Here is a 27,891-nt window from a genome sequence, read left to right as displayed (position 1 = left end):
AGAGCAGATGAGTTTGCTTGGAATGGTGCTTGGGGGTGTAAGTGCAGCAGGTGTGGTGTAGGTGTGGGTGCAGGTGTGGTACAGGTGTGGGCAGGTGTGGGTGCAGGTGTGGTGTAGGTGTGGGTGCAGGTGTGCTGCAGGTGTGCACGCTGGGCTAGGCTGGGTACCACATACAGAGCTGAGCACTCATGCTGCAGGGGCTTGGGTGGGAGTGTGGGGTAGGTGTGAGGCAGGCGTGAGGAGGGCTGAGATTGAGCTCGGTGTGCGACTGTGGTGCCTCGGGGCGAGGGGTGTGACTGTGAGGGCGAGCAGGTGTGACAGGTGAAGCTGGGCATGGATGGGGACAGTCTTTTTCCAGGGGTGGCTGTGTTGGGCGAGCAGGTCGGAGCTCCACCCTCCACTCCCCCGCCGGGCCCTGTCACTCACCTGTGCTGTCGTCATAGACCACGGTGGCTGACCGCCACTTGAGGTACTGGACCAGGTCGAGGATGGCGTGGCTGAGAGAGGCGTAGTCGGGGTAGAGGTTCACGTAGAAGGTGTCCTTGTTGTCCAGCGGGTGGTGCTTCCAGCGCAGCTGGATGTGGGGCACCTCCAGGGCATTGCAGATGGACTGGACGGCATTGGTGCAGGAGCCCTGCGACGGCCCGAAGATGGCCACCACGCCCAGGGCCAGCTGGTCACAGGCTGCAGGAGAGGGGAGGGCAGCACCGGGGTCAGCGCTGGGGGTCATGGGCCCGGGAGGCAGTGACTTGGACCATCCCATAAACCTGTGGGGAAAACAGGGGGGCCCCCTTGGAGGGCAGACAACGGAGCAGCATCCCCGGCTCTCGTGGGAAACCGAGGAGCAAGCAGAGTGAAGCAGGTCCTGGCTGGTGCGGCTCAAGCTCCACCCTCCAGCTCCGACCTTCCCTAAGGCCTGGCCTGGACGGCTCCCCTCTTCCCCAACGTCACCGTTTGGACGCTAGGATGCATCCCAGATCAACATGTCCAAGCATACCCCCTCTTCTCCTCCCAGCCTCCCCGAATCAGCAAAGGGCACCCCCACTGTCCCACGCCCTCAGGCCAAAAGCCCTGACTTGTTGTGATACTGGTCCTTCTCTGGCATCCCATGCCCCACCCCAGTCCGTCAGCTCCGGCCGCTTCACCTTTGAAACACACCGCCATCTGACCACCTCTGCTCCAGCCCACTCCCACAACTGTCCCAGCTGCCACCATCATTCATGAGATTTATGGCGGAAGCTCAGTCATCCTCCCCGCTGTCCCTTCTGCAGCTAGTGCGAGCCCTTCATGAACACGCAGTGGGTGACGTCACTCCTTTGCTCCAAGGGTTCCCAACCCATGCAATGTCAATACCAAAATCCTTCCAGAATCTATAGAAGACCTACTTACTTCAGCTCATCCCCCTCCCTGTCCCCATGACCACTGCCACTTCTCTGACTTTGTCTTTCATCCTTTTCTCCTCACTTCATAACACTGAAGCCCCTCTGGCTTCCATGATGATCCCCAGACACAGTGAGCACTAGGCGCCTCAGGGCCTTTGCACTCGCTGTTCTTCTAGCTAGAATATCCCCTAAGATATCCACATGACTCTGTCTCTCCTTTCCGTCAGATCTCTGCGTTTGTGTGTCTTATTAAGGAGACCATCACTGCCCAAACCTACAATACCAAGTCCAGTCCTAGCACACTAAGTGCCCTGTGACCCTGCTCTATTTCTTTATTAAATGATCACCAGAATTTGTTTATTGGTTGGCTTTCTCCTCCTGCTAGGTTGTAAGCTCCAAAGAGGCATTGGCATGATCTGTGTTGTTTATTGCCGACCAACAGTGCTTCACCAACATCGGAACCCTGAATGGATGCTGAATTGGTGCCTTCAAACAGTTCATGCTCTGCAGAGGCCCAGGGGCCCACACAGGTCAGACAGCAGATGCTTTGCGCTTGTTTGGGATGGTCCTATATCCCTGGGCTCAGACGAGCATCAAATGAGCAGACCCGGAACAGCGGGGGCGCAGGGCAGGGATTTTACTAAAAGATCTGCATAAAGGGGGCCTCTTGGGTACACTCGGGGAGGGGGCCCTCCAGGACCTCACCTCGTCCTCCCAGCCATCATCTCTCATTTTCTGTCTCCACCCCCTTTCCCATTCCCTACCCAGAGGGGTTGAGCATGTGACTTAGACCCAGGCCAACCACTCACTAACTTCCCCTTGCTCATGGCCATTGGCTGAGAGGATGGTCATGTGGCCAGTCAGAGCCAATAGGGTGCATGAGACCACCGGAGAAAGGGGCTCTCTCCTGGAAGCAGGATCTGCCCCTGCAGTGGCTGAGCCGCACTCTGGGAGGAAGCAGTCCTGTCCGTGGGCCGCCAACGTGGAAATGAGCAGAGCTGAGGGAGGGAAAGACATAGGAGCCCCAGACCCAGCGGGCCCCTGAACTCTGAGCCAGCGCATTCTCTGTGCTTCAGCCATTTAGGTTTGGGTTTCTGCTTCGTGCAACCATCAGAGATGCATCAAGGTGACAGGAGTGACTCCCAGGCTGGGCTCATGGGAACGGCAGCACACACCCACGGGCATGCCCAGGAAGCATATAGGTGGGGACCAGACACAGTGCCCAAGCATCCGTATTCCAGGTAACAGACACGTCTTAGCTGCCTGATGCCCCTCTGGAAGTGACCTGGGCACAGGCCCACTGCTAAGATTTACAGGTCCGAGAGCCAAAGTACCACTGGAGATCCTGGGCCACGGGGCTAAATATTTAAATGGGAGTCAAGCTAACCACTGTTAAGCAAAATGTGTCCTTTCCCCTATCTTGAGAAACGTGCCTTCTGAGCAGCTTGCAAGGTCAGGTGGGAAAGGAGACGTCTCCCATACAATGGTGTGGAAAGAGGTGGCCTCTGGTCCCCCGCCTGCCCCTTCTGTTTTACCACCGGCTCCATCCTGAATCACAGGGGCCTCTCTCCCTCCATGTGGACATCCAGCCTTCCCATCCATCACAGTCTGCACCTCTGCCGACAGCTGTCCCTTGCTCACCCCTGGGCCCAGAAGCTCAGCCCTGGAAGCTTGGCTCCTCCCCCTGGAGAATGGACCTAGGCCAGAGGGTCATGCCTTGGAACTGGGCTCAGGACCATCTGAGCAAGAAATTCAGGGCTCTAGATACTTAGAGCAAAGTCTAGAAGGCTCCTGGTGGGCGAGTTACCGTGGTCCCACTGACCCTGTCTTGGGAGAAGAGGCCAATCGCAGGGGAGAGTGTGGCCCTCCAAAGCACAAAGAGGTACCAAGGGACCCAGGGACCCAGGTAGATTAGAATCCAGCAGAAAGGGTGCTACATTCACCGCCCCTGCTGCCTCCCGGGCATGGGAGGCATAATACAAAATGGGAGGCATTATACAATATTTTTTCTGAAATTCCAACTTCTCCCAAGGATATTGGAGACCACCATCTGGGGCCCAGGAGAACACAGAGCAGTGTGGGAGGAGCCAGTGCCGTGGGGAGTCTTGGAATCACCGGACGTGGGCCGGAGAGCAGTGAGTCAGCACAGAGGGTGACCAGGGCTCCTTGTGTCCAAGGCCAAGTGCAGGGAGAGGACACACCCCAGTCAGAGGGTGCCTCCTGGCGCTCTGCGGTCCTGGGCCTGGAGGCCAGGCCAGAGGAGCACCCTTTGTCCCTGCCCGAGCCTCAGGCAGCCAGCACACGTGTGGGCAGTGTGTGGGCACGTGAGCGACGATCCCCAGGGAGGACAAGGGCCCCAGACGCCGAGCTCTGGCTTCGCTGGCCAGCTGTCAAACTTGGGGACAGTTCTCTTTGCAGTCTCCCTTCGCAGGGAGGCGGCCCCAGCTCTCAGCTGTTCCTGCTCCTCCTTGTAAGTGTGCGGAGCCCCGGCCTCTCCACCCTGTCACCTTCGGAGTAGGAGCTCCCTGGGGGAAGAGGCCTCTTGTGACTACCTCTAGCTACAGACACTGGATACCAAGAGGGAGGAGATGGTGACAAGGACTAAGTGACAGCCCTCACTCAGGCTGGGCCACATGGGCCCCTTACCAAATTGTGCCTTTCCTGTTCCCCATCTTACCTCTCTGTCCCCGTTTCTGTCCCAGCACTTCCTGTCTCTATTCTGTTTTCCTGAGGGCTCTTCATTCTGAACACGTGATGCGATGGCTGTGGTCTCCCTCTCTCCCTCTGCCACTTCTAGAACCTTCCTGCTGGATTTCACCCATTCATCCGTGCCCTGGAGCCTCCAGGCACATCTGCCCACCTCTCCTGCCTTGCACAAGCCTCCAGCAGCGCCCTCCCCAGGCCCCGCCCGCATCCTGTTTGAGGGGGTGGAAGGCCCAGGTGACAGGTGTGGTGATGCGAGGGCATCAGGGTGACCTCGGAGAGGGTTTTGATTTTGATGTTGAGGGTTAGGATAATGACGTGATGGAGAAGACCCATCATGAGGCTGGAGACAATAATAATGACAGCCTCCATGACGGGGAAATTGACAGGGACTCTGTGACAGCCACGTGGGATACTGTTGTCAATGTTGGTGTCGTCAAAGACGTCAACGCTGTCACAGCAGTGGCGATGACAGCAGTGGCGATGACGACAGTGGCCATGATGATAGTGATGGTGATAGGATGTGGTGACACTGGTGACAGTACCAGTGGGATGGAGACTGCGGATGATGACGACGGTCGTGGTGGTGATGGTGATGTTGGCGTTGGTTCCAATGGAGGTGATGACACTTTGACAGTGTTGATGAGGTGGGTGAGGAGGAAGGTATGGCCCATGATGGTGACAGTGATGATAACGTCAGAAAGAATGGTCATGTTGGCGTTGATGGGGATGGTGGCTGTTGCTGTCACGCAGCGATGGAGAAGATGACAGCAGGGTAGCGTGGTGGCACTGGTGTCAAGAATGCAGGTGACGTCGTCGTGGCTGGCAACAGTCAGTGTGGGGCTGACCTATGGGTGTCGACAATGGTGACCACCTTGGTGATACGATGGTGCTGCCCATGCTGGGTTTCCTTCTGAGATGTGGTGGGAGACGTCGGTCCTGCGTCCACTCTCTTCTCCACTTCCCTTTCCCTGTCCTCTCTAGTTCCTTCTGTCCTCCGAGGCTCTCCCAGCCGGGGAAATAACTGCTACCCCACAGGACCAGGGCAAGGGTTGCAGCAGCTGCTGCCACAGCCACAGCTTTCCCCTCCAGATGTTTCCAGGGCAGCAGCCAACCCTGGTTCTGGCAGCCCCGAGCGCACACTGCAGTAATTACATTATTTGTGGCTTCAATTTGGAGTCCATTTTCTGGTCATTTTACAGTAACTCAGGGGTTCACAGTCATCGCAGGAGTCCGCAGCCTGAATGCACCCCCTCCCCTTTTCCATGGCGATTATAGTTATAGCAAAAATTATCCCAATCAATTTATGTCTTAAAAGGAATTGAGCAGCCCAGAGCAGAAGTGAAGGCCCAGGAGCCCGGGGAGCTCCGGTCGATTCCAGGCCCGCTCCGGTCAGACTTGGACGAAAACACAGACGCTCTCTGGGTTTCTGGCTCAGAGGCCGCTGGGCAGTCAGTCATCTTTTAATTTTCCACAAAACATTTCAAAATAAAGACAATAAGTGAAAGTCCCTTTTGATTGGGAATAGCCTCCTGGGTCTCATGCGGCAGGGGGGAGGGCTGATTCATCCAGAGCTGGTGGGGCAGGCAGTGCCAGGCTCTGAGCCTCTGTGTCCCCTCACCCCACGTGGCCTGAGGTGGCTGGATTCAGCTGGGGAGAGACAGCAGTGACAGGAACATCCATGTAGGGAAAATGAATTATCACTAGATTAATCAGAATCAGGCCCCAGTGCCCTCCCTGGGAAGAGTCCTAACTCTGCTCCTGAGAAACACAACTTTAAAAACCAAAGATCAAAAGAAAAAATAAAGATCACAGGAACATGCTGCTCCCTGAGGGACGGAGGTGCCCCGTGGGAGCACTGTCCAAGAGGAGAAGTTCCTCTGGGGTCCCACGGCATTGCTTGCATCCACATCAGAAGGGCGTCCTCTGAAACTTATTTTTAAAAACTGAGATGCGGCACAAGATTGTAAAGTGAGCTCACCGTAAACACGCAACGTGTATGAACTTTGACATAGCACTGCGCTCATCGGTCGTGTCCTCGTGGATCCTGAGCCACCTAGATCAGGATGCAGCACATCTTCAACACCCCAGAGGGTTCTCTCCTGCCTGCATCCAGGCAAAATCCAGAGCACACACTCCTCCCCCCACTAAGGACCCACTTTTCTTTTATTCCACATTATATTTGCAAGCTTCATCCATGATGTTCTGTGTAGTAGAAGTTTGTTCTTTTTTATTCTTGATTATAATTCCTTTATATAACCAGACCCCAGTATTTCCATCCTCCTGTGGATGGGCCCTTAACTTATTTCTGAAGCGGCTAGAAACAGCCTCCTAGGCAAAAGGTTTGCACGATACTGCCCAACGGTTCTGCAGAGAAGCACAAGTTTTCTCTTCCACCAGCATTGAATAGGAAAACGTACCACTCCCCACCTCCACCTCCCATCACACCCGGAAGATCCAGTGGCCACAGATCATAGAGCTAAGCATGAAAGTTAAAAACAACAGAGCTGCTAGAAGAAAACAGGAAAGAATGTCTTCAGGACCTCAGGGCAGACAAAGACTTCCCCAACAGACACAAAAGACCTTAACCAGAAGGGAAAACGTTAATAAAAGGGACTTCTTTAAATTAAAACTTTGCTCCTTAACAGGTATCACTAAGCCATGTAAAGGCAAGCCCGTGTCCCATGGCTGTATTACACATAGCCCCGACAAAGGACTCTTACTGAGAACATGTAAAGAGCTCCTAGAAACCAGTAAGAAAGTGACAAGCAACTCAGTTTACAAAAAGTAGTTGGAAAGAAAGAAAAAAAATGAAAGAGAGAAGTTGTTGAAGGGCTGCGGGTGTGGCCTGGTGACAGAGTACCTGCTTGGCATGCATGGGGTTCTATGTTTGATCCCCTGCACTGCAAACAAACAAACAAACAAAAAACCAAAAACAAAAACAAAAAAGTGAGTAGTTCCCAAAAGCATTTTCCAGAAAGAGAATATCTGAATGTTTGCAGGGAGGGAGGGAAGAAGTGGTGGGGAGTGATACGGGCCAAATTACACTGTGACATTGTGGGCCTGTACAAATAGGTAATAACAAATCCCACCACTATGTGCAACTATCATGCACCAGTAAAAAATATGAGGGGGAAGAATGAATATTCAATTGACCTATTAATATAAGAAAAAATACTCCACCTCTTTAATCATCAGGAAAAATAGAAAATAAAACCACTCCGAGATAACCATTTCATAAACCACCAGAACAGCCAAAGTCTAAAAATAAACCGACTTCGCCCAGCGTTAGTGAAGCTGTGGAGCAGCTGCCCCGCCCTGCCCAGGAGGAGCAGGAACTAACCCCCTGCAGAAAACCCCTCGGCTGGACCTGTGCATGTCCTAGGGCCCTGCACTTCCACTCCCAAATTCACGCCCAGCAAATGTGAGGACATGTGTTCACCCAAAGACACCCACCAGGACGCCCACGGCAGACCACACAGAGTTGCCCCACGGGGGACACGTGGAAGGGGCTACAAAGGGGAAGTGGGTTTTAACCCACGTGGTGCATCGAAGCTTGACCCAGGGGTGGTGATGCTGTCTGAGCTGGCTTGAGCAGGTTTGTCTCTTATAACCAAAGGCTCCTGGGCCCAGCCGGGGCTCCACCCCCCTTTCCTGCACCCACTGGCTGATCTAGCCACCTCGGCCCTGCCCACTCTGGGATCCCCAACACCTGGCACAGGTGGACGCTGGCTGGCGAGGATTTCTCAAGTGTGTAAACTGGCCTCCTTCAAATGACATGATTCCCACTCTGCTCTCTGCATTGGCCCTCGCAGCCCTCCTTCCCACCATCCTTCAAAGTGCAACTCAGCATCTCCTCCTCCAGGAAGTCCTCCTGCCCTGCTACCACACCCCTGTGGGCTTCCCCTGCCTTCAGGCGGGTCTAGCCACCGACTCTGCTTCCTACCCTCCCGGGTGGGACCTGTGGAGGGCAAAGCCTTGCTTCCTGCAGGGATCAGAAGGAGGAGTTTTGGTTAAGGGAGTTTCACACTCTTGGAATCCATTCATTTTTGCATCAGACAAAAATACCAACATTGCTTTTGTGCCTCCTGTGTGCAGGCCGACGGGAGGCCGTGTAGTGGAACGGGGAAAAGACAGGCTAAGGGATGAGATGGACACCCCTGCCCGCTGCATCCCTCACACACACCCAGTCAGGACTGTGGAAGAAAAGCCCAGGGTGTTATGAATGTGAAAGGAGACTGACCTCTGCTTGGGAAGTGTCCGAGGAGAAGAAGGAGTAGATAGTCAAGGGCAGGGCAGGAGTGAGGAGGGGGTGAAAGAATTATAAGCAGAGGAAACAGCATGTGCAGAGGCCCGGAGATGGAATGTATGGCTAGAATCTAGAACCCAGAGTTTAGGAGAGAGAGTGGCCCAGATGGGCCTGGAAGGTCAGGTTGGAACCTTGATGAGGTCTGATGATGGATGACCTGGGAAGGGGACCCATTCAAGGTTTTAGGCAAGTAAGTCATGTGACCTAGTATAGGGTGGGAAGAGGCTGTGGCTTTGGTCACTTGGGAGCCTAGGGCTGGACTTGTAGGAGCTGGGGGCTTTTGTCTGTGGCCTGCTGCAGGCAACCTGTTCCATGTGGGGTGGGACCATACATTCTGGGAGGAAACCCTCCCGGGGGGCTCTGAGACCCTGCCCTGGCCCCCTCCTGGCTGGGAGCCCCCTGTGTGGAGCTGCAGGGTACCACTAAGGTACCACTAAGGAGGCATCATGTTATTTTAGTGATTTTTAGAAAAACTGGATTGAAGACTCAACCTCGCCCTTTGGGCCGGCTGTGCCCACGTGGGCCTCTGTGTTCTGACTGCAGGCATTTGTTCTGTGTCCTGACCTTTTTATGGAGCCGTTTTAGTTGAATGTAGTCATTTTCTAGCCGGAGGAGGCTGGACAGAGGGTGGCAGCGTGGACTCTCAGCAGGGAGGTGGATATTTGGCTGCGCAGCACTGGCTTCAGGGCATGCTGGGAAGGGAGCGGGAGGACTTGGGCAGGGAGGAGGGCTGATGGGCAGAGCGCAGCTCTTCCAGGCTGACCCGCGTGGGGAGCCTCTGGCCTGGTGTAGGCTGGCTCTGAGATTCCAAGACAGGGACAGTAACTGTGCTCCACGTCCGTCAGGGAGCCTTGGACCTTCCACACAGAAGCCAAGAGGAGCAGGCAGGCAGGTGGGGTCCAGTCACGGAAAAGCCCTGACCTGATGCTCAGCGCGTAGAGGGCAAGGGAGCCGAGCTTAACCAGAGCAATACCTGGTGTAACTATGGTGACAGACACTTCCCTGAACGCTTGGGAGGTGCACCCATTTCACAGATGAGGAAGGTCCAAGGTCACACAGCTACAGTCCAGGCAATCTGGCTCCAAAGCCAGGCTATGCTCCCCTCTGGCTGAGATGCTCACCCCATAATTGGGCTTTGGAAAATGGATGCAGCAGTAGGGAGAACCTAGACAGGTCTGCACCCGTGAGTCCAGGAGACGGAGTGCCCTGGATTGGAATACAATCGTCCTTGACTACACCCTGGGAGCTCTTTAGAAAGGCCAGGATCTCCTGTAGGTGGTCCCAGTCTGTCCAAAATGCATGGATGATGCTGTCCCATAAGCTTGGCTGACAGAGGCACTGGGCAATGATGCTCAGGCTCCCGTGCCTCGAACCCATGTCATTCATTCAGTGGTTCATTCAACCGTCATTGCACTGAGCCACTACTACATGCCGGTCTTATGGGTGCCAGGGCATCATGTCAATTATCAAGAGAGGGTCTTCTTTTCAGTGGTACTGGGGAAAATGGGAAAGACGTTAAATACACATTTATAGAGCTAAAAATTGTGATAAGGGCTTTGAAGACGGAAAGCAGGGGGCCGTGATATCATATTCCAGGAAGGGTGACCTAGTCGTTTTGGGAATGAGATTCCTTAGGCTTGAGAATTTTAAGCAGAATTACATGGAAATCGGGAGTTCTATGGAAGCTATTTCCAGAGTTCTCTAAGCCTTGAAGTTATATCTGAATTAAATATATATGTAAAAATACAGTTCATCTCTGCCGCTTCCCTTGACATTCGCGGGAATTGGTTCCAGGACCCCCTGAGGAAACCCAAATCTGCAGATGCTCAAGTCTTTTCTCTAAGTTGGCACAGTATCTGCATATATCCTACCCACATCCTCCCAGATACTTTAAGTCAACTCTAGATTACTTGTAATACCCAGCACAATGTAAATACTACGTGAATAGTTGTCACACCGAATTGTTTAGGAAAAAAATGACAAGAAAAAAAATCTGCCTGTGTTCAGTAGAGATGCAATTGGCTTTTTTTTTTTCCCCCCTTGGATGTTTTTGATCTGTTGGTTGGTTGTCCTATGGATACGGAGCCATTGTCAATGAGGAGGCCAATGGTGTGTGTGTGTGAGGGGGTGGGCATTAGTTGTGTGTGTGTGTGTGTGTGTGTTTTAGTAGTAACAAAGAGCACTCTGCTTCTCGGTTGGGTGTTGATAACTCACCTTCCTTGGGCATTTGAGGACCTGGAGTCCCTGGAGTTTATTTTTAATGTGCCTCCTAATTAGGAGAGATGCAGCACCACGTTTGTTTGTATTTTACTCTTAAAAATTCAGATGTGGGAGACTCTTTAATTGGATTTACTACAACTTTTTTTTTTATCATTTAGGATTTTCTTGTTCTTATGCAGTCAAAACAAATTTAGAGAAAACCCTGAATAATGAGGTCCCACGTCAGACCTCCTCTGGGGTCAGGTGGCCGCAGGCACTGAAGCAGCCGTGTTGTTTTTCTTGTCTTTTTTTGTTTTTACAGCAAATAGATGTTGCGCGTTTGAAACTGCAGATTATCTGTTTTATACGTATTTCCCATGTTGCTATTTTTGGGTGGGATTTTAAGGAAAGACAGCAGTTTTCCGAGCAAGGTGACTCTGGTTCATAAGGATGGATTGTCTACTCAAAGTAACTAAAAGGGAGGGTCTTTTTTCTTGTTTTGAGGCATCGGGGCTGGAAGCCAGGGCCTCACAAAGGCCCGACCAGCACTGGGCCTCTGAACTACATCCCTGGCCCCAAAGGGAGAGTTGTGAATGTTCCCACCACAAAGAAATGATAAATGCTTGCCCTGAAAGTACGCTAACACTCTGATCTGATCATATCGCAATGCATCCATGTATCAAAACATCATGCTGTACCCGTAAATATCTACAAGTATTATTTATCGGTTCGAAATAAAATAAAATGGAAAAGAAACAAATTAGAAAGCGTCGGCTTTGGTGCGGATGGTGCTGGAGGCCTGGGCACATGGCCTCCCCGCTGCTACCTCTTAGGCCCCTGTCCTCACCTGGGATGCCTCTCATAGGGCCTCTCACCTGCTCCTCACCCACCCTCTGTGGCCTCCCCCTCCCTCCCAGCCCCTGATGGTGGCCTGAGTTGGTAGACAGCAGCTTGAGTGGAACTGGGACTGACAGGACCCCGGACCAGGTGGGAAAGCTGCAGGTCCCCACCCCTGGCTGAGCTCTGGCCCAGCCCCAGGTGGGAAGAGGACATCAGGGGCAGCTCACTCACCCTTCTTGGTGGCCTCAAAGCTGTCATGGAAGTGAATCCTCTGGATGTCGTAGGTCAGGGTGGTGTTGGGCAGCAGGGTTCTGTTCCTGTTGATGATGTTGGCGGAAAATCGGAAGGCGTGCTCCTCGGCGTTCATGACCTGGGCATTGGGGCCGTCCGCATACTCGAAGATTCCTCCTGGGAGAGATAGTAGAACTGTGTGGCGGGGAGGAGGGACAGCATCCAGCAAAGCTGCTAGGCTCAGAGGGTCTCCAGGACAAGGTCCCCCCACCCAGTGTTCAGTAACCTCCCAAAGAACTGCCGCAGAGACAAACTGTGCCAGGGCACAGGATTTATGAAAATCCTCCTGGTTCATGTCACCCCACTAGCAAATTCCTGATCACACAGAGCCGAAAGGGGCCAAAATAATCAACTTATTAATATTGCTATGAAAAATTCTCGATAGAGTTCTGGCAAGTATAATCTACCAGAATATCACTAGGATAACTACCATGACCATTCCAGAAATGTAAGACCGGTTCAATATCAAGAAATCCATGATTATCATCCACCACATCAATAGTTCAAAGGAGGGGAAAAAAGATAATCAACTTACAAAATGCAGGAAGGCATTTGAAAAAATCCAATATCTACTGCTATTAAGAACGCTTGATAAAATAGCGCCAGAAAGACACTTTCTTGAAGCACCTTTAGCTCATATCAGCCTTTAATATCACACTAACTAGTATCTAGTGAAACACTGGAGGCATTCTTGTTAAAAGGGGGAAAAAAAGAAAAAAGAAAAAAAGGCTGTGGGTAAAGATTTGCACTGTACCAATAACCAACGAGACAAGACAGAAAATGAATTCAGAGCACAGCTTTTGGAAAGGAATAAATTCTTATTTGCAAATAATATAAATGTCCCCCCAAAAGCCCTTAAATTAATTCACAGCCATGAGAACAAGTAAGAGCTAGTAGGAGAGTTGAACTAAATGATCAGTTAGCCCAAATTAATAGTATTTCTTTATAACCGTGACAACCATTTGGAAGTCAGCGGAAAAAGGATTCACTTTACAATATCAACCCAAATATTCATTAGCAAATAATAAACCAAATAAGAATTGTACAATTGCAGCTTTTAAAAAAAAACTGACAAAAACAAATAAAAACATCTCAAGTGAGGAATATAAACATAGTCTTTTCTGGGCCTGGTGGTGCACACCTGTAATCCCGGTGACTTGGGAGACTGAGGCAAGAGGCTCACAAGTTCGAGACCAGCCTCAGCAACTTAGTGAGGCCCTAAGTGACTTAGTGAAACCCTGTCTCAAAAAATAAATAGATGAATCATAATAATATAAAAAAAAAGAACTGGGGATGTAGCTTAGTCATAAAGTGCCCCTGGGTTCAATGTCCAGTACCAAAAACATACTCATCAACAAAACAACCACCACAACAAACAGAGGAGGTTCCTAGGAGGTTCCTATGTTCCTAGGTAGCAAGGTTCAAGGTGCTAACTTTCACCAAATTAAGTTTTCAGTTTAATTCAGTTCCAATTAAAATCATAGAAGGATTTTTTTTTCTTTTTCTTGGCAAAATGATTCTAAAACATACCTGGAAGACTAAACACAAGATAATGACCAAAAACTGTCTTTATAAGAACAATGAAAGGTGACTTGTATTGCCAGACCTTAAAGTCTATTACTAAACCAAAATAATTAAAACCACATTGCAATAGTGTATGAAAACAGAGCAACCGAATGAGAGGAAAAGCCCCTAGAGAGAGATTCAAATAGAGGTAAACATTGAAAAAATTATAAAGGTGGCTATTTCCCACTGGTCAGTAAAGAATGAATTACTCATTAATTGTGCTCTGACAATTGTTCAATTATTTTGGAGAAATTTTAGACTACAATCTTAACCTGTGCATCGAAATAATTTCAGATGGATTAAATATTCATTGTAAGAAAATATGAACGAGAGGAAGAAAACCCTATAAAATTACCCCAAAGAGAAAATATAGGTGAATATTACACAGTATTGGGGTGGAAAAGGCCTTTCTAAGTATTTTAAGAAAGATAAAAACTGTAGAAGAAAGACTTATAACTCCATATAAATAACACAAAACTTCTATGCATCAAAATCACGCTAAGCGAATCCCAAAAAACCAAAGGCCGAATGTTCTCTCTTATAAGTGGACGCTGATCCATAATGGCGGGGATATGGGAAAAATGGAGGAGCTTTGATGGGGCCAAGGGGAGGGGAGGGAGGGGAGGAGGGATGGGGCAGGAAAGACGGTGGAATGAGACGGACATCATTACCCTAGGTACATGTATGACTGCACATATGGTGCGAGGCTACATCGTGTACAACCAGAGAAATGAAAAGTTGTGCTGCAATTGTGTTCAATGAATCAAAATGCATCCTGTTATCATATATACCTAATTAAAATTTAAAAATTAATTTTAAAAAACTACCATAAACAGCTGGGTGTGGTGGCCCACACCTGTAATCCCAGTGGCTCAGGAGGCTGAGAGAGGAGGATCGTGAGTTCAAAGCCAGCCTCAGCAACTTAGTAAGGACCTAAGCAACTCAGTGAGACCCTGTCTCTAAATAAAATACAAAAAAGGGTGGGGATGTGGCTCTAAGTTCAATCCGGGATACCCAAACAAAACAACTACCGTAAATAGCATTAAATGGCAAACAATGAACTTGGGGAAAATATTTGTAACATATATGGCCGTATAAAGGTTGATGTTCTTATGTTCTTATTTTATAAAAAGCACTTCAGGGGCTGGGGTTGTGGCTCAGCAGTAGAGTGCTTGCCTTGCACGTGTGGGGTGCTGGGTTAGGTCCTCAGCACCACATAAAAATAAATAAATAAAATATTGTGTCCAGCTACAACTAAAAAAAAAAGACACATAAAAAAGCACTTAAACTCAACAAAAAACATAAAAACACAAAATGAAAAATGAAAAAAAATGTAAAAAAAAACATAAAAACACAAAATGAAAAATGAAAAAAATTTGCAAAACAATAAAAATATGAATAAGCTATTAACGACTGGAGATAATTAAATAAACTCAATTTAAATCCACAGTGAGATTCTATTTTTTTGCTCCTCTAATTGACTAAGATATGAAACAAACCATGCTGCCCCACTTTGGTAGGGTGTTTGGAAATGGCTACCTGCTTAACTCTTGGTGGATGGGGAAACCAGTCCACCTGCCTTGACTGCAGCCATTAGAAATATATCAAAGCATTAAATATGCTCATGTCTTTGATTCAATACTTTGATTTCTAGAAATTCATTGCACAAATAGGCACATGGATCATGTATGGGGAAGGAGGTCTAGAATTGTCCAATAAGAGAAGCAGGAAATCAGCAGGAGTATATCTATATAATGGCAAAAATGTAATGATATGCTAGGTGTAGTGGCACACACCGGTAATCTCAGAGGCTTGGGAGGCTGAGGCAGGAGGATGGCAAGTTCAAAGCCAGCCTCAGCAACTTAGCAAGGCCCTGAGCAACTTAGCAAGACCCTGTCTCTAAATAAAAAATAAAAAGGAGTGGGGATGTGGCTCAGTGGTTAAGTACCCCTGGGTCCAATCCTAGGTAGCAAAAAAAAAAAAGTAATGATATGGAAACTATCCATAATGTATTTTAAATGAACAAGGAAGGTGTTTGCAAGAAACTTAGATTCTAACTCAGAAGATAGGAGGAGAAGCTGGGGGGCGGACTTAAATCATTAACACGAGAATGAAAGGAGACATGGCTTATTCTGTTTTCATGTTTTTCTTTATTTTCTAATAAAACTTTATTCTTTTAAAAAATTCAACTTCATCGGACTGGGGTTGTGGCTCAGAGGTAGAGCACGGGCCTAGCATGCGTGAGGCACTGGGTTTGATCCTTAGCACCACATAAAGTAAAATAAAGACATTGTGTCCACCTATAACTAAAAAATAAATATTTAAGAAACATTCAACTTTACTGAGGCTGTATTTACTTTCCACAAGATTCACCTGCTTTCAGTCTACGGCAATGTTTAGTAAATGAGCGAGTCACACGACCATCACCACCATCCAGGTTTCTGATTTCCCCATCACCTAATATGACCCCATCGGACAATTTTGGTCACCCATGATTTTCACTTCCAGCCCCAGGAAACCACTGATTTACTTTCCATCACTAGAGATTTGTCTTTTCCTAACATTTCATATGCATGGAATCGTGTGTTCCTTTGCGGTTGGCTTCGTGCGCTCGGTTGTCTGAGGTTCATCAATATTGCAGTGTGTATCAGCACCTCATTCCTGTTTATTGCTAAATATTATTACTTTAGAAGGATGCACCACATTTTATTTATCCACCCACCAGTTGGTGGGTATTTGGATTGTCTTAATGGCTTTTGGAAGTTTCTTTTTTTGTAGAAATAGGGGTTTCCAGTTTCTGGTCTGACAGCTAAGAAGCTTGGAAGCTGCTGCTGCACCCTACAGAGTAAAAAGCGGAAGGAACTAAAACACCAACAACTGTTCCTGGCTCTGTGAGAGAGGCCAGGCACCAGGGCAAACCGCTGTCTCCCAAGGTGGGGAGCCGGAGAGTGGAGGGGGGGATCAGGGTGGAAACCTCCGAGGTGGGAAGATCCAGAGTGCAACTGACATGCTGCGGGGCTCCTGTGGGAGACAACTCCAGGGGACTTACGTTAGGTCCCACAGCTCTGTGAGTTTCAGCCTGGAGCTCTACCAGGTCCCTGCAGTGAAGGCTGCAGACAGACCCTCACGTGCTTTGGGCAGTGGGAGGGGAAAGGGAGCCATTGCAAAATATGGCCGAGCGTTCTGTTGCTGGAGGTGAAACTAGGTCACCAGAGCCTACTGCTGGGGTTTTAGTGAGCCCAGTGGACCTGAAGGAAAGGACCCAGCCAACTCCAGCCATCTCCAGCCACCCTGTCCCACCAGAGCGGGTGGAGTGAAGAAAGTGGAAATCACCTGCGACGTTCACCGTGCAGAAGCCCCAGCGCACTGCAAGACTGCATCCTACACCCCTCACCCCACCACCACACGACCACCACGTGACCAAACGCCTATTGACAGCACTTTCTTTTACCTGGCACAGCATGACAGGCTATCACCAAGGACAAAAAGAATTACAGGGCAAAGTCAATGGCAAAAAGTACATTTTGAAGCGTCAGAGCAAGCATCAGCACCAGATTGAGATGTGGCAGGGATGTTGGAATGATCAGACAGAAAATTCAGAAGAGCTGTGATTAATATTCCACAGGCACCAATGGATAAAGTGGATGGCATGCAAGAACAGATGAGCCACGAAAGCAAAGAGGGGAATTCTACAGAAAAAGAAGCAAAAAGAAAGACTAGAGATCAAAAACACTGTGACAGAGATAAAGAATGTCTTCAATGGGCTCTTTAGTAGATGGCTAAGGACAGAATCTCTAAGCTTGAGAAAATCTCAATAAAAATCTCCAAAAACTAAGAAGGAAAAATACTAGGAGAGGGCAACAGAACAGAGTACCCAGGAACTGTGGGGCAACTAACTGCAAAAGGTGTATCAACTATGAAATGAAGATATCCAAAGGAGAGACAGGGACAGAGTAATATTTGAAACAAAAATTTTCCCAAATTAATGTTAGACACCAAACTACAGATCTAGGATGCTCAGAAAACACCAAATATTATACATAGGCAAATAATTTTCAAACAACAATAAACCAAGAACACACATCTATATATAGTCAGAAGCAAGAGGATACATCTTATTTATAGAAGGGTAAAGATAAGAATTACACCCGCTTTCTTAGAAACCCTGTAAGCAAGAATAGAGTGGAGTGAAATATTTAAAGTATTGAGAGTGAAGGAAAAAAAACCCCACCAACCTTGAATTCTCTATCTTGAAAAAAATATCCTTTTAATGTGAAGAGAAATAAAGATGTTCTCAGACAAACAAAAATGGAAGGAATTTGCTGCCAGGAGACCTACTTGCAGGAACTATCAAGAGAAGCTCTTTAGAGAGAAGGCAAATGATGTAGTCAGAAAGAGGGTTCTGCATATGCAGAGAAAAAACACTGGAAAGAGAGTAAATTAAGGTAAAATTGAAAAAAACCCATATTTTTTCTTATTTTTAATTATCTAACAGATAAGTTTGTTTAAAATAATAGAAACAATGTATTCATATATATACACTTATGTATGTTTATGTATTAGCAAAATGTATGAGAGCACTGATACCATATGGGAGGGAAGAATTGTCACTATAAGGTACTAGCATTGTAAGTGATCAAATGTTTTTTGAAAGAGGACCTGGAATACTTGTAAGTGTACATTTTAAACTACAACCACTAAAAAGAGAAGTAGGCCAGGCATGGTGGCCCATGTCTGTAGTAATCCCAGCTCTGGAGGCTGAGGCAGGAGGATTGTGAGTTCAAAGCCAGCCTCAGGAAAAGCAAGGTGCCAAGCAACTCAGGGAGACCCTGTCTCTAAATACAATACAAAACAGGGCCGGGGATGTGGCTCAGTGGTCGAGTGCCCCTGAGTTCAACCCCTGGTATCCCCCCCCCGCCAAAAAAAAAAAGTTTAACTGAAATGATAAAAGAGGAGAGGAAATGGAATCATAAAAATTAAATTAAACACCCAAAGAGAGAAAAAAGCAAAAGACTAAAGTAGCAACAAACCAACAAAGAGCAAGGACAACCAATAGAAAACACTAGCAAATATGGTAAATATTAATCCAACTATATCAATTCTCATTTTAAATATCAATGTTCTAAATGTATCAATTAAAAGACAGAAATTGTCAGAGTGGATAAAAAAGCAAGTTCCAATTTATATGTCTGCAAGAAGCCTACTTTTAGTACAAAGACACTGAGATTAAAAGTAAATGGTTGGATGATTTATTCCTGAAATGCAAGACTCATTTAAAAATGCAGAAATTGACCATGGTGATATAGTACATTACCAGAATGAAGGCAAAACCCCTACATGATCATCTTGATCAATGCATAAAAGGCACCAACAAATTCAACACCCTTTCATGATTAAAAAAAAAAGCTTAAAAACTAGGACTAGAAGGAAATTATCTCAATATAGTAACAGTCATGTACGAAAAACCCACAGCAAATATCATACTCAGTGACAAAAGACTGAAAGCTTTTATTTTGGTATCAAGGATGAAGGAAGAGTGCTGACTTTCACCACTTCTCTTCAACATAGCGCTGGCAGTTCTGGCCACAGCAATTAGACAAGAAAATGAAATAAAAGGCATTTAAATTGAAAATGAAGAGGTAAAATTATCTGTTTGTAGATGATAAGATCTTATATGTAGAAAATCCTCAATGTTCCACAAAAACTCTTAGAGTTAATAAATTCAGTAAAATATCTTATTACAAAGCCAGTACACAAAAAAATCAGTTGCAATTCTATATTAATATAATGAACTAGCTGAAAGGATATTACAAAAATAATTTTATGTACAATAGCATCAGAAATAATAAAATATTTACAAATTAACTTAGTCAATGATATAAAACTACAAAACATTCCTGAAAGAAATTAAAGTAGACGTAAATAAACGGAAACATAGCCCATGTTCATGGATTGGAAGACCTATTATTATTAAGATGTCAAAACTACCCAACGTGTACTACCCAAAGTAATATATGGATTCAATGAAATCTGTATCAAAATCCCTAAGCTTTTTTTTTTTTTTTTTTTTTACAAGAAAAGAAAAAAGAAATCCATCTTCAAATCAATATGGAATCTCAAGGGACCCTGAATAGCTAAAACAGTCTTGGGAAAGAAAAAAGCTGAAGACTCACTTTTCCTAATTTCAATTTACCACTTAATATATGTAAGGCCTAAAAGTTTAAAGCTCTGAGGAAAAAGAAAAACAGGGTGAAAGAAGAAGCTATTTGACAGAGGTTTTTGGCTGTGACTTTCCTGCATTTGACACCAAAGGCATAGACAAGAAAAGAAAAACTAGATAAACTGGGCTTAATAAAAAATTTGATTGTGCATCAAGACATTATTAAAAGAAAAAAGGCAACCTACAGAATGAGAGAAAATATTTACAAATCATATACCCAGTAAGAGATTCATATCTAGAATATATAGAGAATTTCTAAAATTCAACAAGAAAAGCAAACAACTCAATCAAAAACGGGAATTGGTTAGATATTTCTTGAAAGAAGATATACAGATGCCTGATAATCACATGAAAAGATGTTCAATATTACACTCATCATTAGGGAAATGCAAATGAAAACTACAGTTAAATAATACTTTACACCCAATAGGATAGCTACTATTTAAAAAAAAAGCAGAAAATAAATGTGGATGAAGATATGATAAAACTGGAACCCCTGTGCACTATTGGTAGAAATGTAAAATGGCATGCTGCTGTGGAAAAACACGTATGGCAGTTCCTAAAAACAGAATTACTAGAAGCCCCACCATTTCCATTCCTGGGAATATACCCAAAGAACTGAAAGCAAGCCAGGTACAGTGGTGCATGCCTGTAATCCCAGCAGCTTAGGAGGCTGAGGAAGGAGTTCAAAGCCAGCCTCAGGAGAAGTGAGGCGCTAAGTAACTCAATGAGACCCTGTCTCGAAATAAAATACAAAATAGGGCTGGGGATGTGGCTCAGTGGTTGAGTGCCCCTGAGTTCAATCCCTGCCCCCCCACCAAAAAAAAAGGACTGAAAGCAGGGGTTCAAACAGGTATTTGTACACCAAGTTAACAGCAGCCTTATTCATAACCTCAAAAACATGGAAGCAACCCACAGTTCAGTGATGGGTGAATGGGTAAGAAAATGTGGCCTAGACATGCAATGGAATATTTCTTTTCCTTTTCACTTTTCCATTTCATATGTCAAATTCTGATGTATGCTATCACATGGGTGCACACTGAGGACAGTATGTGACATGAAATAAGCCAGCTACAAAAAGACCAACACCATATAATACCACTTTAATGAGGCACTGAAAATACTTGAAGTCAGAGAAACATAAAGAAAAATGGCCATGGTGGGGGGAGGGGGCAGGGCTTGGAGGAATGAGGAAATATCATTTATGGCAGTCCTAGCCAATGCAATAACACAAGAAAATGAAATAAAAAAATAAAAATACACAGATTGGGAAGAGAGAAATAGCACAACTTTGTTTACAGATGACATGATCAACTGTAGAAAATCAAAATAAAACAAAACAACAACAATGATATCTAAAATCTCCTGGGGCTAATCAGAGATGAATTAAAGAGGAGGCAAAGTAGACATATAAAGGTCAGTTGCTTTCCTATGTACTGAGAAACTGATGTGACTCCATTTTTGAGAAACCAGCCTCTACCTCAGAGCAAAGCCTGTCCAAGGAAGGGGGCTGACCCTTGTCCTTGGAAAAACCCACAGAACCTTTCTAGGCACATACCCATCCTGCTGAGTTGTTTATCTGTAAATAACAGGAGAGATCTGCTGCGCCAGGTATCTCTGACTCAGTTAGGCTAGGTGAGGACCCATAGCAACCCCCTAGCAACCACCAATCATCGTGAGACAGGGAAAATACCTGGGATGCCAGATGACCCCCAGTAGTTTATTGTGGTTGATAACATGTTGGGAAACCATGTAGTTCAGCACGTACTCCTATTGTGGCTTAAACCAATCAGTTCAAAGGAATCCCCCTCTTGTACTAACCAATTACCCCTACCCAACTTGTTCCTACCAGTGAATGTACCAATCAATGTTAAGAGTTGTTATTTGACTTTCCTGCGGTGTGGAATGATTTGCTGTGTGATGTTGTGACGCATAGAGTATCCCCCCAAAACCTATAAAATCTCACTGAACAAAGGACCAGGATTCACTCCCTGGGTCCGCTGCATCGGAATGGTTGTGAGTCCAGGTTCGAGCTTGCAATAAAGACTCTTGTGTGATTGCATGGGATTCGGCTCCTGGAGGTCTACTGGGGTCCCACGAATCTGGCATTACAGTACCAGCAATGAACAAGTGGAATTTGAGAGTTTTACAAATATCATTTACATTAGCATTTAAAGAAAAGAAACACTTAGGTGTAAGTCTAACAAAATACCTACAGGATGCATGTGAGGAAACAAAACTGATGAAAGAAATCAAAGAACTAAATAAACTTCAGCATTCATGGATAGAAAGGAGAGATATTGTCAAGATGTCAGTTCTCCCAACTGATTCAATGCAAATTCCTCAAAATTCCCTGGCAAGTTATTTTGTGGCTATTGACAAAGTGATTCTAAAATGTACAAGGAGAGACAAAAGACACATATCCAAATGCTACAACACATATACATATGTCATACAGCCAACACAATATTGGAGAAGAGTATTGGAGATTGATACTACATAATTTCTTTCTTTCTTTCAATATCTTTATTTATTTATTTTTATGTGGTGCTGAGGACCGAACCCAGGGCCTCATACGTGCTGAGCCACAACCCCAGCCCTGATACTATATAATTTTAAGACTTACTATAAAGCTACTGGAGTCAATATAGTGTGGGGCTGGGGTGTGGCTCAGAGGTAGAGCACTTGCTTAACCTGAGCTATGTCCTGGGTTCAATCCCTGGCACTGTAAAGGAGGGGGAAAAAAGAATTTATTCTTTAGAAAATTAGAAGGATCCCAGTGGGTTAGGAGGCCAAGAAAGGAGGATTGCCAAATTCAATGCCAGCCACAGCATTTTGGGGAGGTTCTAAGCAACTTAGTGAGACCCTGTCTCTAAATTCAAAAAATAAATAAATAAAAAGAGATCTGGAGATGTGGCTCAGTGGTTAAACATCCCTGGGTTCAATCCCCCATTCAAATAAAATAAAATAAAAAAATAAACAAAAAATAAATAAAGAAATTAAAAGGCAGTATGTTATTGGCAGAAGAATAGAAAAATAGATCACTGGGACAGAATAGAGAGCCTAGAAATAGACTCATGTAAATATAGCCAACTGATCTTTACTATAGGAGCAAAAGCAAGAGAGAAAAAAAATAGGCTTTTTGAACAAATGGTGGTAGAACAACTGGCTATCCACACGCAAAAGAAAGAAATATAAACACAGATCTCACTCCTTCACTAAAATGAACTTAACACGGATCACATATAAATGTAAAGTTCAGAAACTATAAAACTTCTAGAAGATAACCTAGGAGAAAAATCCAGACCTTGAGTTGGACAATGACATTTTAGATATAATATCAAAGGCATCATTCATGAAAGAAAGAATTGAATAAATTGAATTCATCAAAATTCAAATTTTCTTTTCTGCAAGAGACACTTAAAAGAGTGAAAGGACAACCCTGGACTAGGACACACCGAATAAAGGACTATTATCCAAATCTACAAAGAACTCCGAGGACTCAACAATAAGAAAATAAACAACCGGATCGAAAATCTTAAAAGAGATCTCTCAAAGAAGATGGCAAATAAACATAAAAAGGATACTCCACATCCCGTGTGGTTGGGTAAATGCAAATTAAAACAATGAGTCACCATGACACATCTATTAGGATGACCCAAAGCCAGAACACTGACAATAGCAACTGCTGGCTTGGAGCAACAGGAACTCGAATTCATTGCTCGTGGGCTCAAAAATCACGGCAGCCACCCTGGCAGTTTTTCAGTTACTTAGGAAACTAAACAGGACCCTCACCACACAATCCAACAGCCGTGCTCCTTGGAATTTACCCAACGGAGCCGAAAGCAGGTCCACATAAAAACCTGCACACAGATGTTTAGAGCAGCTTTAGTCGTAATTGCCCAAACTTGGAAGCCACTAAGACGCTCCTTATTAGGCGAATGGATAAACAAACCAGGGCAGCCACACAAGGACAGATTCCACACTTAAAAGAAATGAGCCATCAAGTCCGGAAAAGCCATGGAGGAACTTAAATGCAAGTCACTGTGTGAAAGAAGCCCATCGGAAAAGGCTACAAACTCCACATTCCAACTGTATGACATCTTGGAACAGAAAAAGCTATGGAGACAATAAAATATTCAGTGGTCTCCTGGGGCTGGGGGAGGGAGGGGTGAACAGGTGAAAGCACAGAGGAATGTTAGGGCAGAAAACACATTCTGTGTGATGCTGTAATGGTGGGGACATGTCATTGCACATTTGTCGAAACCTTTAGAATGTACAACACCAGAGAGAGCCCTAATGTACATGACAGACTGGGAGAGGTGTCAAGGTAACAAGCGCAGCACTCTGTGTGTGGGGGTGTTGAAGGGGGGAAAGCTGTGCATGTGTCAGGGGAGAGGGTTATATGGGAAATCTCTGTCCCTCCTGCTCAATCTTGCTGTAAGCCTAAAATTGCCCCTAAAACAGTCATTAAAAAAGAAAAGCAGGGGGCTGGGGATGTGGCTCAGTTGGTAGAGTGCTTGCCTTGCATGCACAAGACCCTGGGTTCAATCCCCAGCACCACACATACACACACACACACACACACACACACGAGAAAAAAAGAGAGAATGTTTTAGGAACCAAACAAATAAATCTGTCTCCTTTCTACAGGACTCCAGTAGACTCCAGCAGGTTATAGATTGTAATATGCAACTGTATAAATGTGAGTCTGTGTGGGTGTGCATAAACACGGGGTATACCCACACCACCCAGGGGGAGAAGAACCCACCAGGGAACATCAGGAGTGGTTTTCTCTGAGTACTAGGCTTTCGGGTAACTCATTTCCTTCTTTGCGATTTCAAAAAGTTCTGTCGTGAACCTGCGCTGCATCTCTAATCAGAAAAGTCACCAGGTGATTGTGTGCATGTGTTTCATGGGAAATAAATGGTCGAAATACCAGTTGACCCTGTAGTTCCACTCCTTAACACATTGGCACGTAAGGACATTTTTACTATAATATTGAAAAAAATGGAAACAAGTTAATGTCCAGAAGCAAGAGACGAGTGATGTGTCAAAACCCACCCACAAGGTAAAACAAGTGGCATGCATTACACTGAAAAGAGAAGATGACCTAATATGTGCCTGGAATTTGATTCAAAATATGGGAGAAGTTGAAGTGAAGAGGCTGCGGACAGGGTGGGAGAAGCCCTGGATGGCTGTGGGGGGGGGGCCATGTGTGATGGGCACCCTGGGATTCACTGTACTCTCCTATGTGTGCGTGGAAGATATTCTTGGTAATAAAACATCCTTTAAGGTCATGGTATTGCAATCAGAAAAGAGACACAATTAATATTACTTGATGGTGCTTGTTATCGCTCCCTGGCCAGTGCAAAAGAGTCAGATGAAAAGAGCAGAAACAAAGCAGAGAACTTAGAGAAGGACCAGCACACAAATAAGAAAACATATAGCCTTCCTCCACATCGGCAGTAAACAGCGAGGGATTACAAGGGATCAAAGAGACCCTACTCACAAAAGCAACCACAAAAAAACTAAAATGCTTTACGATAAACGTGCAATTCCTCCATCAACCAAAGTACAAGACTTTACTGGGGGACATAAAAGGAGGCTTGAATAAATGGAGACACATAACTTACTCCTGGAAGGGGAGGCTCGGCATTGTAAAGATGTCAGTTCTCCTCAAATTAATTTATAAATTTAATGCAATTTCAATTAAAATTGAAAAGGACATACCAAAAGGACATACACCAAAATGTTAACAGAGGTGCTCTCTGGAAAGTAAAAAGATAATGGATGGTGTGCTTTCTTTTTTGTTGTGTTTTGTTGTCTAAGTCCTGTGCATTAAAAAGAGCTTTGGTTATAAGGCGGGGAAAAAGCTCTTAAAAATGCTCTTAAAGAATACTTAATGACATAGAAAATGTTCATGCTCCTTTCCTTGCAAAAGCTACAAAATAATATTATCATATGATCCTTGTTTACCAAACAGCAAGCATATATTTACATTTACAGAAAAGAAAAGACTACAGCAGCTCAGGAGGCTGAGGCAGGAGGATCACAAGTTCTAAGGCAGCCTCAGCAAGTGACTAGACCCTAGCAACTTACAGAGATCCTGTCTCAAAAATATATATATTAAAAAAAGGGCTGGGGATGTGGCTCAGTGGTTAAGTGCCCCTGGGTTCAATCCCTGGTACAAGAAAAAAAAAAAAAAAAGACTGGAAGAATCTACCAAACTAATGCCAGTGTCTCTGGATAGAAGAGATTGATGGGTTATTTTTATCTTGCTCTTTGTATTTCCTTGAATTTTCCAAACTACTTACAACACATATATATTGTTACTTTAAAAAAAATAACAGAAGGCTGAGGTTGTGGCTCAGTGGTAGAGTGCTCGCCTTGCACGTGTGAGGCCCTGGGTTCGATCCTCAGCACCACATAAAAATAAATAAATAAAGGTATTGTGTCCAACTACAACTGAAAAATTTATCTTAATATTTATTTTAAGAAAAAAATAACAGAGACTGAGGAGAGATCTGGTAATTATACATCTGAAGAACCTCCCGGCCCTGAACCCCATACGAACCCCATACCCATTCCAGTGACAGCTGTCTCCACAGGTCTTCACACAAACTCGGTCTGCTCTATACAGTCCAGTTCCATCCAAACCCACACACTCTGCCCAGTGCCAGCCGATCACTGGGCCTGGGTCAGCACTGGGCCCCTACTCTCAAGGGCACTCTTTCTCGTGGGGAGCCAGACATCACCATGAGCAGTCAACCTATGCATGGCACTCCCTCTGAGGTGCAATAGTGCAAAGGGTTCGTGATTCTGGCTTGTCTATCAGTCACGTCTCAGTTCAGACCCTACTCAATCCACTGGAGGAAGAAACTCCATCTCTCTTGAGACTCACTTTCTTCATCTATAAAATGGGATTCTCTTCCAAACGTCAAGCGTGGCGGGGAAGAGCTAAAACAATGTGGCAAGCTGCATAATCCATGCAGACTTCACACCTGGCAGCTAGTAGACGAGGGGAGGGGCAATGCTACTCAGAAAAACAATGAATTTGAGCGTTCGCATCCTAGGGCAGGGGCAGATGAACTTTTTCTATTAAGGCCCCGGGGCTTAGTGGGCAGGGGGTCTTTTTCACAGTGACTCAGTTCTGCCACAGTAGCATGAAGTCAGCCACAGACATCACGTAAGCCAATGGGTGCTGCTGTGTCTCGATAAAACTTTATTTATAATTACAGGTGGTGGGCTGGATTCTGCTGTTGGGCTGCAGTTTGGACCCTGTTCTCGGGGAAGGGCAGCCTTCATCTTGGAGATGAGGGCTTCCTTTCTCAAGAAAAGCCCCTTCGCGCCTGGGTAAGAAAATGACAGAGCTAAACCGCTGTGCAAAAGACAGGAAGAGGGGCGTGGGGTTTTTGAGAGGGAGGATGTTCGGGGTGGGGGGGAAGCCTGTGTCCACAAGATGGGCCCAAAAGGGAGAGAGGAGAGCATGACCCAGGCCCACAGGTGGGCGAGGGGAGGAACTTCCCATGGCAGGAAGAGGCCAAGGGTTTTAATCCAAGATGCCCATGCTTAGGTTTTAAGGTGAGCATCAGTTGCTGTCACCTGGCTTCCTTCCAGTCATCATTGGAAAGATCCGTCCCAGGAAACCCACAGCAGCCTCTGCTCTTTGGGGGAAACGGAAGGAAGACGACAGAGCTCAGCACGTGGAGTCAGGGTGAAGGAGGACAAGGGGTGCAGGAGGTGGGTGTGAGGAGGTGGAGGGCTCAGGAGAAGGGAGCCTTGGAGCATCTGGAGATGTTGCAGCAGAGGGGATGCACCCCCCCCCTCTCAGCCAGGAGGGGAGTTATTCTATCTGAACACCTAGGGCGAGGTGAGCCCCAAAGTTCTCACGTCTCTGGGCACCCGGGCAGGCTGAGGTGGAATCTTGGTTCTGTCCACAGGCTGCCCTGTCCTCTAGAGAACTGTTCTCAATTCTGGAAGGGAGCCCCAGGACACCGGCCCCTCCCCTGGGGGCAGCCTCCTGGCAATGTCTAATTCTGAGTCTGAGAGTGTGGTCCCCTTGCTCAGGTCTAGATAGCTCTGTGGTGTGACACCTGTTCCAGAGCCCCTCCCAACCCCCCTCCCACTATTTATCAGGCAAAAAGCCAGACTTGACCTTGGGCCACATCTTTGCTCCGCCCTGTCCTCTTCCCACTCCTGCCTGGCTCAGCCCCTGTGACATGTTCCTGGAAAGTGCTCCTCCTTATCAAACCCCTGCACTTCAATCCCTGCCTGGCTCTGCATTCAGGAGACCTGACCTCAGGCAGGATTAACATTACTTGAAGAAGGGACACTGAACCTCATCAACCGAGGAATCATCGAGGGTCCTCCATTACTCT

At 46.1% G+C, this 27,891-nt stretch overlaps 1 protein-coding gene across 1 annotated transcript in view; it reads right to left on the bottom strand.

Annotated features, from left to right (window-relative positions):
• The window catches only part of Grik3 (glutamate ionotropic receptor kainate type subunit 3), a 213,346-nt gene that overhangs the window by 74,764 nt on the left and 110,691 nt on the right, over positions 1 to 27,891 (bottom strand). The window contains exons 2-3 of the mRNA XM_046418816.2: positions 11,665 to 11,841; positions 427 to 684 (exon numbers count right to left, since the gene is read on the bottom strand). Of these exons, the coding sequence (XP_046274772.1) occupies positions 427 to 684; positions 11,665 to 11,841 (435 nt within the window). The remainder of the gene's footprint in view (positions 1 to 426; positions 685 to 11,664; positions 11,842 to 27,891) is intronic.

Source organism: Marmota monax, unplaced genomic scaffold, assembly GCF_021218885.2.
Source record: "Marmota monax isolate L192 unplaced genomic scaffold, Marmota_monax_Labrador192_F-V1.1 WCK01_AAM20220418_F8-fsc00008, whole genome shotgun sequence".
Lineage (NCBI taxonomy): Eukaryota > Metazoa > Chordata > Mammalia > Rodentia > Sciuridae > Marmota > Marmota monax.
This window is presented reverse-complemented; position numbering and strand designations above follow the sequence as displayed.